Genomic DNA, 16510 nt, shown 5'->3' with positions numbered 1-16510 from the left:
TAGAATGATGAATAATTTATCCAATATCTAAGAGAGTAGATTTTAAATCTGAATTACATTCCTATATAATAAAACTCTCTCTCATATTATATAACCCAAAACCTAAGGACTGAATAAATATAAAAAAAATGAAAACCTTAATTCACTCAATTCCACCATCATCAAGAACTAAAAAAACAAAAACAAAAAATATGGATAAAAAAGGTAAAACAAAATTGAATACCCTTATCTATCCCAGCCCATCAACTTTAATGAAAATGAGAAACAACAGTGAACAATCAATAAAATAAAGATCTTTTAGTACACAAGTGTGTTGTTATCTTTTCTTCATCATTTTAACGATTTCACATAATTGCCTCCTTTGTGTATATTGAGTTCAAAATTTCTACATTTTTCCATTTAAATTTTTAATAGAGTGATGTATATAAAAATTTGAATGTAAGCTATATTTAAGATTTTGCAAAATTATATTCCTTTTATACTATCTTTTTTTAATTGTTTAAAAATGATGATACCAATATTTTTTGATATATCATACTTTAACAAGGAAGTTACTTGAATTTATTAACATTGAAAATAATTAGAGTTTCTGTATTTACTGTACTCATAATGTGACTGCTCACTCGTTTTTACCCATAATACTAAATATCAAAAACATTGGCCCATATAGTAAAAAAAAAAAAAAGAACACTTACACAAGTCAAAAATATTTGGTGGCCTATGCAGGTCTCGAACCTGCGACCTTCGCGTTATTAGCACGACGCTCTAACCAACTGAGCTAATAGGCCAGTTATTATTTTGCCATTTACATATCTATAGATAGATCTACGCAGAACAACGCTTTGTCCCCTCAGTGCCTTCAATCAAACTCGCGAGAAGGGAGGATCGGGCACTTCGTCAGATTGACATACACCATGAAAGAAACGAAAGAAGATAACGAGGTAATTTCCTTTCTCCACTAAAGTTACCTTTTATTTTTTTTTTTTCTGCTCTAAATCGTTTTTGTCACCACGCTCCCAAATAATTTTCTCCCATCTTCCAAACCCTTTGATAAAAATCTGTAAAGTTTCACCTTTCGATGTTAAAAGGAGCTTGTTGGTGTCATCAAGTTTGTTTTTTTTATTATTGTTGTTTTCATTTGTTTATTGTTCTTGTATCCTCGTACTGTTTAACTCACGGGTTACATCTCTGTTTAATGTTGAAATCTGCTTGGAAAGTCTCTACTTGGGCCAGATTCTATTGATTTATGTGAAAAAGTTGTAGCTTTCATCCCTTTGCTCACAGATAAATCATCACTATGTGAGGATTTTGCTATTTTGCTTTGAAAATTTAAGTTGATGCATTTTAGTAACAAGGTACAAAATCCTGTTATCTTTACCTGGGTAAAATTCCATCGACTAGAAGATCCAAAAACAACTTAGGATTTTCAAACGTGTGTCGGGGGGAGATTCAATGTAAAACAGCATCATGTGTATGATAGGGTTTTGCTTGAATTATGTGATATTTAAGGTTAGGATTCAATTCAGGTTATTATAGACTCATATTTAAGGTTATGGATTCAATTCAGGTTATTATAGACTCAAATTTGAAGGCAGATCAACTTGTGGTATTATTTTCAAAAGGTTTTGCACTTTTAGGAATTAGTGGTGCTCCCTGTTGAAAGACAAATTGAGGTCATTTTTGTTTGGTTGTTCTGATTAAGATTTGCATTGCTTTCTCATTTCATATTTGATGATTCTATTCATGTGAAGAAATCCATACACCTTGTCTGTAACTACACCCAATGGTCACTTAGAGACTTATCAAAAGTTCAGTGACTGTTACTGATTGGAATTTTGTGTTTGACGGATGGGTTCTTCTATTGTCTTAACTGACTTCCTCAACATGCGCATAGGCAGGACAATACACTTATCTAGCCATCAATGATATGTGATACATGGTTCTTTGTTCATTGTGTATTTATAGTTGTCATACACAATGAATCAGAGACACAGTGAGGATAGTGGTTTGATTTCACATCTTTCATACAATATCTTGTTTTAACATTGGTTTCTTAAATTCAATTTTGTCTGCAGTTGAGTGATTTAGACAAAACATCATTTTTGTTTCCTTCCGATGGAACTTAGATTTGTCCCTAAATGTAGATAGGATTATGTATATACTCATGTTCTCCAAATCATTTATTTGAAAAAAAAGTGAACTTTATTTCAGACAGAAGATAATAAGCAAGCTTCTGCTGATGTGCTGTTTCATTATTCAAGATTTGCTCTGGCATGTATTGGATGCAAGATTCGACCATTCAATTTAAGACTTCATCTGATGAAGGTAGAAGAACATATTTATGTTATTTTCTCATTTACATGTTTTGTCATAACATATTTATGTTATTTTCTCAGTTATATTACATGTTTTGTCATACGGCAGCATGTAGATGCATCCTTTTGTTATTTGCCTTATTTTTGTTTGATCCATACTTTTTATATAACCTTTTATGGGCATCACACAACATTTTTCAGGAGATATCGGGTATGCCTTCTTCTCTAAATAGGGAATCACCACAGAATGCAGCATCTCCTGATCCAATGGGTGAGTCATCAAGCACAGGAACAGCAAGACTTGACAGAGGAGACAGTTTCCGTGCACTATGACCATGTTTTTGTTTGGGTTGTGTGGCATCTGGTGTCTAGATTAAATCACTCTCTTCTCCCATATATTATGATTATGATGCTATACTCATCTATGCAATGGCTATAGATTATCAAGTTCACTCATTTCAACTTCATGTTTGCTGTAGTATGGTTTAAATTTAGTTACTTTAGTCAGTAATTGTCGTTTTAAGTGATTCTACTTTATTGTAGTTTGTATCTTTGCACCAAAATATCTATCAATAAGTAGATGCATGTCTTCACTCCATGTAAGCTTATCTTGTTGAATTTATTCTTTCACACACACACATATATATATATATATATATATATATATATATATATATATATATATGTATATATATATATATATATATATATATATATATATCTTTCTGCAAGATATAAACCTTATTTTTGGGAGGATTAGACCAGTCTTAATTGAGCATTGAAGATGAAATATGACTTTAGTGATATTTTGGGAGAAAGAGCATCATTGAATTTTATAAGTTTGAATTCAGACTGTGATTAATATGAAGAATGAGACTGTTAAGATATGCTTTTGATTTTTTTTAAAATTTATGGAAGTATCTTTTAGTTTTTTCAATTTTTTTCCAAGTTTTATGCCTTCTTGAATTTTGAAATATGTATTTAATAATCAAGCATTTTAGATAGTCATTATGTAGGAGAAGACAAAAATGGTTTAGATGATTTTGCACTGGATTGCTAGAGTATAACATGATAAATCATTTTTTTTTAATATGCATCTGTGAACGATATGATAAACAATATTTATACCTATTTTAGTTTAAAAATGGATAAGTTTATTTATTCTTTTAACATAATGGTACTTATCTTTAATCAAGTTTATAAATAAATATTTTTCTTTTTTATATTTCTAACAAGTGATATCCATTTTCTATATTTTGAATAAAGAGATTTTTTTTTATTTATTTAAAAATAGCATATTAATAAAATCACAAACAAAAATTAAATTTTATAATATAGAAATTAAAAGGTTATCAATGAAAAAAATGAATGGTTTAATTATTATGTATTAACAATATAAAAAGTATCCTTTTTATAAATCACTTTCTAATAAAATATGAAAAGGTAGATTTTTTTGAAATAATTTTTTATATAGAATAAATAAATAAATAGTTATAAAATATTTCTATTAAACCTTTTAGCTTATTAGTATATTTATGGGCTTTAATGCAAATATAAATAAAATAAATATATATATAAGTCTTTCTTTAGTAGGAAGTTAATGAGTATTTTTAAACTAGAGAAAAAAGAAGTATATTTTTATGAATGATTGTGATTGTATCTATTAATTAAGTAGTTCAAGTTTTAATTCTTTAATAATGAAATAACCCCATTAAAGAAAAATATATCATAAAAAAAATCTACAAAATTTTAAAGTTTCATTTATTTATTTATTACAAATTCTACGTTTATATTAAAATTATAAAACTTATTTAAAAGAAAAAATGAATAAAACTTTTTATTAGCCCAGCTAATTTAATTTGTATACCTGAATTATATGTGTGTTTTTAATTAAATATTTATGTTATATTATTGTCAATATTAATATATATATATATATATATATATATATATAATTGTACTATTTCGCGCAGAGTTTAGTTTGTATTACATGTTGGGATAGAAATACAGACAACTAAGTAGTTTTTAGTTACACATAGACATAACAATGTGATGTCTTTTTCTATTTTTGCCTTATTAATGTTGCCCTGAGCTATGATTTGTTTCGTTATTATTCTTAACCTTGAATACTAGAAAATTTTAAAATTGATTTTTTAAATTATAAAAGGCCTAAAAAATTAGGGTCAAAATTACATAAACTAAAACTAAAAAGTATATCTGATCCTATCTTATACATAGTATCATGGGATATTATTTCTTTTTTTACATCTGGTAGTAAGAAATAGTTTAAAAGAGAGAGAATAAAGTTGAATTTAATAAATGGGATGTATAAATAGAAAAACCCCAATTTCACCCTAAGTAACGGCTACTTCTCTCAATCTCTCAACGGCTACTTTTTTTTCAGAAATTTAAAACGGTCACATTCTTCCCCACAGCACATCCTTCCCTTATTTCTTTCAATCTTCTTCTTCAATCTTCTTCGCTTTCACCGTAGCTTCTCTTTACTCTTTCAAAGCACCGTCCGATTTGTTCTTCTCTTGCAGAAGAAACATCGGATCCACAAAGTTTCAAACTTCTATTATCATTTCTCACATCACAATGCAAGACATGTGGAATGTTCCTCCGGGTTTCAGACCCTCCAAATCTGCACCTTCTTCTCCTGCGAAGCCTCTCGGAGCAGTTCTCAGAACGCGCTCTGAGTCCTTCCATATCACTCATAAGGTCCCAGTTGGCGACACTCCTTATGTCAGAGCAAAAAATGTTCAGGTAACTTTTTTTTGTTGTTGCAATGTACATGGTCCGTCCATTCCCTTTTGGGTTTTCTTTTTTGTTTTGTTCAAGTGTTGAAAAGCTATATTTTTTTTCTTTTGTGGGTTTCAGTTGGTGGATAAGGATCCGGAGAAAGCAATTCCGCTGTTTTGGGCAGCCATTAATGCGGGAGATAGAGTGGACAGTGCTTTGAAAGATATGGCTATTGTCATGAAGCAGCAAAATCGGGCTGGAGAAGCCATTGAAGCCATTAAATCTCTTCGAAGTAGATGTTCCGATCAAGCCCAAGAATCTCTTGATAACATCCTCTTGGATCTTTACAAGGTAAGTCACCCTCACCGACCAAGTTTTATGTTCTTTTGTTGTAAAAGCTTTTAATTGGATTGTCATGTGTATAATATATTTGACTGGTTGGTTAAGTTGCTGTCATTTTCATCAAATTTGTGTTTAGTAATCCAGCTTGTCTATAGAAACTATTATGAATAGAAATACTTATGCATCACTTAGAAACTAATACTTGTATGACTATCAATACTGAACAACAAAATTTTCACTTTGTCTTAACAGAGATGTGGAAGACTTGATGACCAAATAGCCCTCTTGAAGCACAAGTTGTACTTAATTCAACAAGGGTTGGCATTCAATGGTAAGCGCACAAAGACAGCAAGATCTCAAGGGAAGAAGTTTCAAGTTTCTGTGGAACAAGAAGCCACGAGATTGCTGGTAAGAATAGTTTTCACTTGTGTCTTTTCGGTGATGGACTTATGGAAAGAATAGAATAGAATTTGTACTTTATGGAACTGAATTGGACTTGTTTCAATGTAGGGAAACTTGGGATGGGCACTGATGCAGCAGAACAACTACATTGAAGCAGAAGAGGCTTATCGCCGGGCACTATCTATTGCTCCTGACAACAATAAGATGTGCAATCTGGGCATTTGTTTGATGAAGCAAGGAAGAATTGGCGAGGCAAAAGAGACACTGTACCGTGTAAAGCCGGCAGTTATGGATGGCCCTAGAGGCTCAGATTCTCACTTGAAAGCCTATGAAAGGGCACAGCAGATGCTGAAAGACCTTGAATCTGAGATGATGAATAAGGGAGTTGATAGGATTGAACAAAGCAGGCTCTTTGAGGCCTTTTTAGGTTCTTCATCAATATGGCAACCCCAGCCTTGCAAGGACCACCACACAACCTTGCCAGCAGCAACAAATTCAGCCAGAATTCAAGATGATTTTGCTGATGAGAACATCAACTCCAACATAATCACCAAAAATCACACAGCACTGCCACCCCCTAAAGCTACCACTACTAGTTCTACCAACAAACAAAGTGTTACCATGTTGGGGAACTCACTGAATGTTGCAGCTCCACCCTTCTATGCATCAAAATCCATGCTGAGAGAACCATTTGAGAACCAATTCTCTGAGACCCTTAAGAGAACAAGGTCTGGAAAAGCTGCAGGATCCATGAGAATAGTTAGTGATGTGAAGGACAGCAGCAGCAGCAACAGCAGCAACAAGTTGCAAGTGGAATTAGAGGTGTCAGTGCCAGAGAACAAAACAAGAAGGCTGTCATCAGAGGATGGTGAGAAGAACAAGTTAACAGATCTGTTACCTGATGATGATGACTTTGAAGAGGCCATTCTTGCTGCAATTTTGGGACCCTCCAATGATAATAAAGCTACTACTGAGACAAGCAGAATTTTGCAGAGGAATAACAATGACAAGAGGCTTAAGGTTTTTAAGGATATCACGCTATCTCTGAGTCCTAGAGCCTGAAGTGAAACAATTTTTAGTCTAATGAATAATGAATCAACATAGTGTTTTTAGGTTGGAGATGATCTTGCTCTCCACTTGTTGTTTAACTTCATCATCCATCTTTCTGTAGAGGGATAGGAATAGCTTCATGACTTTCGGCATGGAATCATTTCTTACTATCTGTTTATTTGTTTAATTGCCTTGTAAACAAGGCACATCATTGACTTAATAAATTTATATCACTTTTCCATTCGTAAAAGGTTATTTCTGTTTTTTTTTTTTCTGCCTTCAATGATCCACTTGTGATTTTGCAACATGGGATCCATATATTCTAGGTGCTATATAATTTTACTAGACTTTAAAATGTATTGAAAAGCGTTAAGTAATATAAGTAATAACACCTTGTCTCTTGTCCACAAATTAGTTAAAATTAAAAATAAAATTTCTAAAAATGTTACGAGAAAATATTATTTGGTAAAATTTAAAAAAAAAATAAGACATCTTAATTCTTTTTTAAATTTATATAATATCTCTACCATATACATGAATAAAAACTATATGAATAAAAGAAAATTGCAATCACATTCATCTATCTTTTATACACACAACAAGAAACACTCACATAAAGATAAAATAGAAAAATAAATTACCTCCTTCAGAAAAAAAAAAAAGTAGCATAAGAACAAATATGTTACGAGAAAAAAATATGAATTTCTTTTAATACATTAGCCTCACTACAAAAGAAAGAAATAAAATACAAAAAACAGGAGGAGGCTAGGCCAACTCATGCAAGAAAAGACATAACCTCTAATCAACTAATAAAAGAGGTATTACTAGAAATCACAAAAGAAAACTTAAAAAAAAAAAAACAAAAAACATTCTTAGCTACGTGCTTGAAGTGTTACTCTTGCTTCTATTACTGGAAAAAAGAGATCGTAAGAGGTATTATTCTCTCTTTTTTAGCTTCTATCATAAGATGTACCTTATCAGTAAATATTTCCTTACAACCATCTTTCACTTTTGTTTTGCTTCAGTGTCATCATTGCATTTTGTATGTGAATTATAAGCATTGGCCACATTCTTGTCATAAGTTAAATTCCACAAGTTAGTTACTTTTCTGGAGATGAGTTGCCACTATTGATGATTGGTGAGGGTGATTCAATATCCAAAACAATTTTAAACATGCTTCATGCATGAAGTTGGAATGCCAAGATCTACGTCTACATATTTAATATCACATCAATAATATATAGCATACTTTTGTACAATAGTTTCCTTAAGTCCTTTTCAAGTTTCAAATTTGTTTCCAAAAGATAATTTTTAAAGGCTTTTTTTGTAATTTCCTTGATAAATTGTGACCATTCTTCTATTTTATTTTATTTTATTTTTTCAAAATAATTTTAATTGTCGTGTTGTGATAATGACGAATTTGATAAAAAAAAAAAACGTATGAAACGAACATGTAGAGAGAGTTGAAAGCTCATTCCTCACAATAATTAATTATTTTTTAATATTGAATCATCCTATATATAGATGTGTCAATTTCATTCGTGATTTATGGGTTAGCCAAACTCCCTCCTAAATAAGTTCTCTTTTTTTAATATCCCACTAAATGAGAGGTCCAACAATGCTTCAATATGCTCTTCAAGTGAGAGTCAAGACCAAAGTGAGAATTGTCTCAAACAAAACGTTAAACAACTCCTAAATACAAGAAATTTAGTTTGGATCAAAGGTCTAATCAAATCAATTCAGACTAAAGATTCAGTTGGTTCAACAGGATCAAGTCGTAGGTCAAGATAAGTTGGCCCAAGCCAAATGTTGGGATAAGTCAGTTCAAACTAAAGATCAGGATAACTCAATTTGGATCGAAGGTTAAGATAAGTCTATCTAAGTCGAAAGTCAAGTTCAGTAAGCCCCGAAAGTTCGTGCCAAGTTGACATGCATGAAAGTCGTGATAAGTCAACGCAAGCTTAAGGTTATGATGAGTAGTCAGCTAGGTTGAAAGTTAAATCAAGTCAACTTAAGCCGAAGGTTGAAAACCAAAACTGAATCCGTCATAATCAAAGATCGAAATAAGTCAATCCATAAAGATCGTAATAAGTCAAATCGAACCAAAGGTCGATACCAGTCAAATCAAAGGTCAAGACTAATTAACCCAGATCAAAATAATTTAAGTTATTAAAGTTTCTTTCATTTTATCAAGATAATTTATTACATATTAGGAAATATTTTCCAACTACCTCGTTAGATGAGCAAAACCTCAGTTAGAGAAATTTCCAACTTATCATTGAGCTAGCAAAGTCAACTCCTTGACATATTCTAAAATAGTTCCACCTTAATCGTCCCATCCAAAACAGCTCCTTGGCATGTTTGAAGATATTAACAAATTGTTCGATGAGCTACCAAAATAGCTCCTTGGCATGTTTGTATAATATTGCCGAATTGATCAACGTTTAAATTGATTAGTAAAACCTTGATGTTACTTCAAATCACCACTTGATAATTGTATTCAAAACACACAACCTTTTAGCATCACTATGAACATTGGACGTCCCAACATTAGCACTTCCGCATTCAACTATCTATCATTTGCAAACTTCTCTCCTCTTATTAAAACGATCATCTTCGCAGCAATCTAACAAAAACAAAAACAAAAACAAAAATTAACACCTTTTAACGAATAAAAACACAAACTAATTATGTTCCATGTTCTTGGAATTTGCCCCCCTTGAATTGTTTGTAATATATAAGCATCTTTTCCAATAACTTCCATTCCATGTTCCTGCTTCATAAGTAGCTTACTAATTCTGTATTGCGAGCGTTAACACAAAAACTACAAACTAACAAAAGTAGATATTTACAACGGCTCTTTCTCACTAAAAATTTGTTTTCAGAAACCCATCATCCCCCATCAAGGCTTGAGAGTACCAATTCGGACTTGTGATCATGCATCAGAACTCAAACCTGTTTCCTTTGTAAAGCTTTAGCCTCAATCAATAGTAGAGATGATAGGCTTGAGAAGGTGCTAACACTATGCATTAAAGTAAGATTGCAACCACGTATATTACACGTCGCATCCCTACCAATCTTCTATGTCATCATCGGAAAGGCCCATAGATTGTTCATCTAAATCCATTTTATCGAAATCAAAGTCTTCCATTTCCAAGTTCGGTGATGATTTTTGACTCGGTCCATCATATCCACATGCTCTATTTCCGAGCAATTTAAGCATGGGCATGTACTCAGTGGCCATAATTGACATATGATAAGAACTAAACCGTTTACAGGCAGGGATTCTGAGCCTATCCACCTTATTCTGCAATGTAAGACCATGAACAGAAATCAAATTTCAACAGTGGCGGGAAACAAAAATCTAGAAGATGAAACATTTGAATCTTGTAGTGAGAAAAAAAAATCAAATAATTAGACGTAGTAAATGGCATAAAAATAACGTTTATAAAAAAATACTTTCCATTGATGCTCTCCGGAGTCCTTTTTCCTTTCCCAAGGTAACTACTATATAAATGTAATAATAAATTTCAAATCCAAATTACCTACATCAAATAGATAGTTGAAAAAATGCGGGATAAGAACATATAACATATAGAGGAGCCATAATGCGTTTACCTTGTAAAATGATACTTTCTCAACTTGCCAGAGCCTTGGTCGCCGAACAGCATGCCACCTGTACAAGTGAACAGGTTTAGATACAGAAACATAAAGTTTTGTCACGGAACATTGAATGTAAACAAGTATAACCTGGAGGATAGTGGATTAGAATTTCCAAATAGAACCCCACGAACAGCTATCGATGCAGCAGCTGACTGTAAAACACCCTCTGCCTCGTTATAACTACATACCATTCCCCGGAGTTTTGCAAGAAGAATGTCAGCATCACCTAGATATGAAGACACAGTCCATGCGTCATGTATCGCCTCATCATCCAAAAAATCCAGAACTGCAAGAAATTAGCCTGAATTAGAAAGCTACTGGATTGGGTTTAGAACATTAAAGAAAGATGCCATCTTCATTTTAGAAATATGTTTTCAATTTTTATGAAGAATGTCAACACTAGCATATGGGAAGGAAGTACCATTTTCATGCAGAAAATCAGCAACTGAACCAGGTTGCACATGGGCTTGGCAAAGAATCTTCTCAGGGACATCCATTTTTAATGGTAATCTTGAAAGTCTTTCTCGAATAAGAAATCCATCTTGATCTACCAAACAAGAAAATCAACAAGTTAAAAGATGTAGCATAGATATCAAATATTTAACTTAGCCTAGTTATGTTTCTGCTTCCTCAAGTACAAGAGAGAAAATACGGAATCCAAATTTTGCTGAATCACACACCATATTCTATTCCAACTCCAGTCTCCCTTTTATTATGCAAAAATTTTCCCAAAGCATGAAATAGAGATAATGCTTCGTCTCTGCCAAAGTGCAACGAGTATCCAGAATCTGATGTATCAGGTTTATTACTTTCCTCTTTCAACGAAACATGAGAGGAAGTAGAAGAGGCCAAAGAGTGCACTAGATTTGGTTTCAGGCAGAAAAACTGTAAAGAAGTGATTGCATGTCTGATGTCACCTCCACTTGTTTTTGCTATTAGATCAACATACTCAGCAGTCACATCACACCGCTCCATTTGGCATATTCTTAAAAGAACCTTCTTCATAGAATTCACTGTAATTGGATTGAAAGCAACCTGAAAGTTTCCCAAACTAAGTCTAACACATATATTCTCTTATAACATGGCAATAAAAACCAGAAGATAATTCTTCAAGGATGTAACCTTACAAGCCCCAGAACTCTCTAGTGATAGCTTCAGTTCTTCCAGGCAACGAGCATTATAATCTACTGAGTCAGCATTTCCACAGTCAGTTAACAATATTGCTGTGGGTATCTGAGTTGATTTTACCAAAAGTTGCAAGCAATTTTTAAGTTTTCCAAAAGCAGATTTGCCATTAGTCATGGGAAGATCGTCTATTAAAAGTATGATGGAAGGCTTTGAATCCCCAGTATAAGAAGTTAGCAATAATCCATATTTTCGTACTCTCTCAACGAAACTTTCAAATTCATCTAGCTTGGATGTGTATTGAGTCCCTGCATTGAATCAGAAAATTAGAAAAAAAAGGTCACAATCAGTAAGTCACAAATTTCAATCATTAGAATCCCACCAACCCGAAGCAGCAGTATTCTACATTGGAATGTAAACACAATGCACATTGTAATTTAACAATACACCCTCAAGGGCACTAATCATTTCACTGAAAAAATAGATGTTTAACAGAGAGGCTATTTAAAATCATGATTTACTCGTACTAGCTCATCAAAACATAGTTGCTGAACCCACCTGTGCCAGAATTATAAAGATGCTCCTGCCATATTACAGGTGTAGGTGTGTTCCACCCATAAACTATTGCTCCCAGATGAGATGCAATTACATGAATAGCAGCCTACATAGTAAAAAAGAAGTGCTTAAATATCTAAGTGGTATTTCTATCAAAGTACATCAAAATAAGGCTATCCATATCAATGTAAAGTGAAGTGTTATTTAGTAATAGTTAAAAGAGAAGATTTTGACACCAAGTCGTAGAAGCCTGAAGCTCCAAAAATTAACATTTCCAAATTGTCCTGAGTGGCTGAGCCAGTATGCGAAAGAGGCTAAATGAGGATGGTAGAGCTACATACAGATTTTCCAACTCCAGCCTGACCACTGATGAGGAGAACATTATTATTGTAGACACCCTGAAAATTTTCCATAAAGAAAACAAAGAAAAAGGAACTCACAATATGAATAGAATAAAATCAAAAAAATCCATATATAAAGTTCAGAGAGGACAATATATAGTAACTTAGTATATAACCCAGTACACGAGAAGAAAGTTCCATAGAAATGTAAAATTTGGAATTAAACACGTATGAGGAAGAATTTAGAAGACTCACAACAACCAACAACCAACAAGCAAAAGATGATGACGTGCTCTTTTTTATACCAGGTCAAACTTTCAAACATTCTAAAAACATTGACAATTCAGCATTAATTTATCATTACCACATTCTAAAAAGTTGTTTTGCACATTTACAAGAATAACAATCTCTATGGAGCTATACATGCTAGTGCGTGAAAAACAAGATAACAGTCATAAGTCAATCAAATTTACTATAATCTCACAGCTCTACTCCTAGATTTACCTTCGAAGATTTCAACCTCTCTTCAAACCATGTCTTAACATCTTCAACCTGCAAATGCCACAAAAATGGAGAAAATGGGATGATATTCATATCACTACCAGAATCAAGAGCTTAGGTATCAGATTCTTGACCTTTTTCTTGTGAACAGCAAGCTCTTCTAATGAATTGGGCTTGTATTTATCAACCCATAACTCCTCTGCAAAGCTCCTTTGAGTACCTGTTGTATCCACGTAGCATTTGCAACATATTAGATCAGAAAAGAAAAAAAAATCCAGAAGGCACAACAATTGGGACGAAAGGTACAAATCCAAGATTTCAATTTTGTTCTGTGTATGTGAAGTTGATAACCCGAGCAATCTGTTTAATAAAGCTTGCATCTTAACAAACTCAAGGTATTAGTATCAATACTGAAATCGAACCACTGTGTTACTACAAATTGCATCCTTCAAAACGAGGAGCACATTTAGAGAATAAGGTGAAGTTTTAACTGTCAGTTAGAAAATGAACTGGTTGATGCTGTTATAAAATGCAAATATCTGTGTAAACAAACTAAAGAGTTGTTCAACTATTGCTTTTCAGTCCAAGGATCATAAATGCACTTTATTCTCTAAAGTGCAACCTCCTCACTTTAAAGGAACTGTGCATATTGAACAGTAATCTCATCAGATTAGCTTATCTGAAGTGAGCAAGTGTAGAATTAGTAATCTCAGCAGTTGACGAGAACAAGAACAGTTACTAAGTAAACTGACCTTACTTTCTAAATTGAACGGCTCACATTAGAGGAGCCGAATCCATTTGCATCATGTTAAAGCAAACAAATAACAAATGTACAATACAAAGACTGAATACAAGTTATAAACACAGCAATAGCATACCAGCGGATACCTCTGACCCAGTAAACACCTCATTGAAGTCATCTCCAAATAAGTCTATCTGCCAAAAAGAATCATCAAATAAAACACATTAAAAAATGCAAACTCGCTCAAGCTTCACATTGATTAGTAAAATTTAAGTAACAGAATGTAAATAATAAACACATGAAGTGAAAAAAAAAAAAAAAAAAAACTGATACCTCGTGCAGTTTGGAGAGGTGAGAGCGAGAATGTGAAGCACGTGCCTTCTTCCTTCCCCGAGAGGATGCTGAGGTGGACCTCGACTTCGTCTTCTTATAGTTGCTACTCGAACTCAACTTAGAAGTAGCTACTTCATCTTCCGATGACAGAATAACGACGCAGTTTCTCTTTGACATCAGAAAACCCTATTTTCCCTTTCCTATTCTACGGATTCGTAGCAACAAGGGATAAATTACGAACTCAGTTCCTAATGAGATTTGTGAAACGATACCCACAAAAACCAGAAGTGGCCCTGAATTGAAATCAAAAACATGATAATGGAGGATTTTATTTTGGAGCGCAAAATACGAAAGTGGAAGGGAGGAACTACGCGCGTTTTCTCTTTTCTTTTCTCTGAGTCTTTGGCTTCTAGGAGAAGGGAAGGAACAAAAACCAATAGAAAAAGATTTTAAAGTTTAAATTTACCATTAAGTATCTTTTTAAGTTCAGATAAATGAACTAGTTTTGATTTTGGTTTTCATAAAAAATATATTTTTGTAAAATTTGAAACTATTGTTTTAGTTATTGTAAAATGTATAAATTTGTCAGTTCTCGTAAAAAATAATCTTATCTTCCTAAATTTTTAAATTATTAATTTTTAATATTTATTTTTGGAGAGAGTAGTAAAAATATATTTGCACATGTTTGTTTTTTTTTATTATAGATAATTATTTTAATTTTAAAATAATTAAATTTAAATAAATAATAATTTAAAGAGTAAAATAATAAAGTAATTATTTTAATTAAAAACATAATTAAATTTAAATAAACGGTGATTCAAAAATTAAAAATGTTAAAAATTTGTATACATTAAAAAAAAATCTTTATTGATGGTATAGATAAATAACATTTATTTGATATAATTTTAGAATATGCTTGCATTATTTTACAAATTTTATTATCGATTACGTGGAAAGAATATTTAACATAAGTTATAAAAAAAACAATTTTATAAGTTTAAAGGGAAAAAAGTTAACTTTCAATGGAGAATAAATATGTTCTTAGTTAAACAATTATAAAGGTTACATACATAATATAAATCAAATTATTTTTTATTTATTTGAAATATTTATTTTTTTAAAAATATACAATATTTTTTCTCTTTAAATTTTTAAAATCATTTCTTAGTTTTGTTGTTTAATAATTTTTTCAATGGTAAAATATCAGTTTGATGTTAGCATTAAGAGCATTAGGTGTGATAATGTCAAAATATTATTAATGATTGACTAATTAATGACTTGATGTTTAGCATTGTTAATTTAGAGACTAACTCACAATCCAATTACTTAATTATTTTTTATATCTAAAAGTAATTGTTATTTAGAGATTTTTTTATCAACTAACACACCTTTTAATTATATTATTTTTAATATTTGTAGTATAGACTTTAACATGGGATTATTATACCAGTTTTATTAAGGTGGAGTTATGATTAAAATGGTGTAGCAGTTTTGGTTGGTTAAAGTCCATGATCAGGATGAAGAGGTCTTGGGTTGTGTGTTTTTATTTTAGAACGCAAAATACAAAAGTGGAAGGAAGGAACTACGCGCGTTTTCTCTTCTCTCAGCATGTGGCTTCCAGTCGAAGGGAAGGAACAAAAACCAATGGAAAAAAATTTTAAAATTTAAATTTACCATTAAGTATTAAGAATCTTTTTTTAAGTTCAGAAAAATGAACTAGTTTTGATTTTGATTTTCATAAAAATATATTTTTGTAAATTTGAAATTATGATTTTATTTATTGTACATTGTCTAATTTTTTCAGTTCTTGTAAAAATATTCTTGTAATAAAGTAATTATTTTAATTAAAAGCATAATTAAATTTAAGATAACTATTTGAAGACAAAATAACTAAAATAAAGATTTTTAAAGGTATAGATCATTTATTTATAAATTGTAAGATAAAAATATTAAAAATAACATTATAGAGGTCTCCCACGAATTAGATTTCTAAAGTTGGCACACACACTTGAGTATGAGATCTCGAACTTCATCAATCGTCACACGCGTATTTTAGAGCAGAAGGGGAGCACAATAGATAATTTGTGCTCCTTCAAGTTGTCGTCCTACGACCACTACACACGGGGATCTCCATAAACTAATAGCTACTTGTACAGTCAGTATGGTCTACAACAGAGCATGAACCTCTTATGCTCACACCACATCCTGTTGGAACTTCAATGGGTAACTCCATATTCTACTACTGCATGAAATTAAGTTTTTTCTTCATGTGCTCTTTGCATTTGTTGTTGTTGTTGAAGTTGTTCCATAAAGCATTACTTCATAACTACCATGTGTTGGTTGATTCTTTTCTCCCTTTGGAGCTTCATCTTCCTTAAGGTCTTTTGGCTTAATGATTC

General features: G+C 32.0%; 3 protein-coding genes and 1 non-coding gene across 4 annotated transcripts; 2 read left to right on the top strand and 2 right to left on the bottom strand.

Annotated features, from left to right (window-relative positions):
- Nucleotides 1-714: 714 nt before the first annotated feature.
- Nucleotides 715-788, bottom strand: TRNAI-AAU (transfer RNA isoleucine (anticodon AAU)). The gene has a single exon. It is a non-coding gene; the product is annotated as a tRNA-Ile (tRNA).
- On the top strand, nucleotides 784-2913 carry LOC114176753 (uncharacterized). Its single transcript, XM_028061894.2, has 3 exons — nucleotides 784-941; nucleotides 2212-2325; nucleotides 2517-2913. Exons 1-3 carry the CDS (start codon nucleotides 915-917, stop codon nucleotides 2646-2648), a joined length of 273 nt encoding a protein of 90 aa, XP_027917695.1. The 5' UTR covers nucleotides 784-914; the 3' UTR covers nucleotides 2649-2913.
- A 1834-nt stretch (nucleotides 2914-4747) lies between these two features.
- LOC114176290 (Tetratricopeptide repeat (TPR)-like superfamily protein) lies at nucleotides 4748-7101 on the top strand. Its single transcript, XM_028061274.2, has 4 exons — nucleotides 4748-5081; nucleotides 5196-5408; nucleotides 5652-5807; nucleotides 5910-7101. The coding sequence occupies exons 1-4, from the start codon at nucleotides 4914-4916 to the stop codon at nucleotides 6861-6863; spliced, it is 1491 nt and encodes a 496-aa protein (XP_027917075.1). The 5' UTR covers nucleotides 4748-4913; the 3' UTR covers nucleotides 6864-7101.
- Nucleotides 7102-9539: 2438 nt separating this feature from the next.
- On the bottom strand, nucleotides 9540-14533 carry ATRAD17 (RADIATION SENSITIVE 17). The gene is made up of 12 exons (XM_028065916.2): nucleotides 14112-14533; nucleotides 13915-13972; nucleotides 13171-13256; nucleotides 13040-13087; nucleotides 12536-12592; nucleotides 12198-12300; nucleotides 11637-11947; nucleotides 11195-11549; nucleotides 10936-11061; nucleotides 10602-10800; nucleotides 10470-10527; nucleotides 9540-10158 (listed from the first exon to the last, which is right to left on the bottom strand). The coding sequence occupies exons 1-12, from the start codon at nucleotides 14286-14288 to the stop codon at nucleotides 9922-9924; spliced, it is 1815 nt and encodes a 604-aa protein (XP_027921717.2). The 5' UTR covers nucleotides 14289-14533; the 3' UTR covers nucleotides 9540-9921.
- Nucleotides 14534-16510: the final 1977 nt, after the last annotated feature.

Source organism: Vigna unguiculata, chromosome 3 (assembly GCF_037176805.1).
Source record: "Vigna unguiculata cultivar grain cowpea cultivar isolate G323 ecotype 2 chromosome 3, ASM3717680v1, whole genome shotgun sequence".
Taxonomy (NCBI): Eukaryota; Viridiplantae; Streptophyta; class Magnoliopsida; order Fabales; family Fabaceae; genus Vigna; species Vigna unguiculata.
Note: the sequence above shows the minus strand (reverse complement) of the source record. Positions and strands in the feature narration are given on the sequence as shown.

What these genes read in the sequence shown, in the direction of transcription:
- LOC114176290 (XM_028061274.2), top strand. Translation starts at nt 4,914, where the DNA reads ATGCAAGACATGTGGAATGTTCCTCCGGGTTTCAGACCCTCCAAATCT. An exon ending in TCAGAGCAAAAAATGTTCAG is followed by an intron (nt 5,082 to 5,195) that starts GTAACTTTTTTT and finishes TGTGGGTTTCAG; the next exon opens with TTGGTGGATAAGGATCCGGA. An exon ending in AAGAAGCCACGAGATTGCTG is followed by an intron (nt 5,808 to 5,909) that starts GTAAGAATAGTT and finishes GTTTCAATGTAG; the next exon opens with GGAAACTTGGGATGGGCACT.
- LOC114176753 (XM_028061894.2), top strand. Translation starts at nt 915, where the DNA reads ATGAAAGAAACGAAAGAAGATAACGAG. An exon ending in AAACGAAAGAAGATAACGAG is followed by an intron (nt 942 to 2,211) that starts GTAATTTCCTTT and finishes ACTTTATTTCAG; the next exon opens with ACAGAAGATAATAAGCAAGC. An exon ending in TAAGACTTCATCTGATGAAG is followed by an intron (nt 2,326 to 2,516) that starts GTAGAAGAACAT and finishes AACATTTTTCAG; the next exon opens with GAGATATCGGGTATGCCTTC.
- ATRAD17 (XM_028065916.2), bottom strand. Translation starts at nt 14,288, where the DNA reads ATGTCAAAGAGAAACTGCGTCGTTATTCTGTCATCGGAAGATGAAGTA. An exon ending in ACCTCTCCAAACTGCACGAG is followed by an intron (nt 13,973 to 14,111) that starts GTATCAGTTTTT and finishes TCTTTTTGGCAG; the next exon opens with ATAGACTTATTTGGAGATGA. An exon ending in AGAAAGTATCATTTTACAAG is followed by an intron (nt 10,159 to 10,469) that starts GTAAACGCATTA and finishes CTTACATTGCAG; the next exon opens with AATAAGGTGGATAGGCTCAG.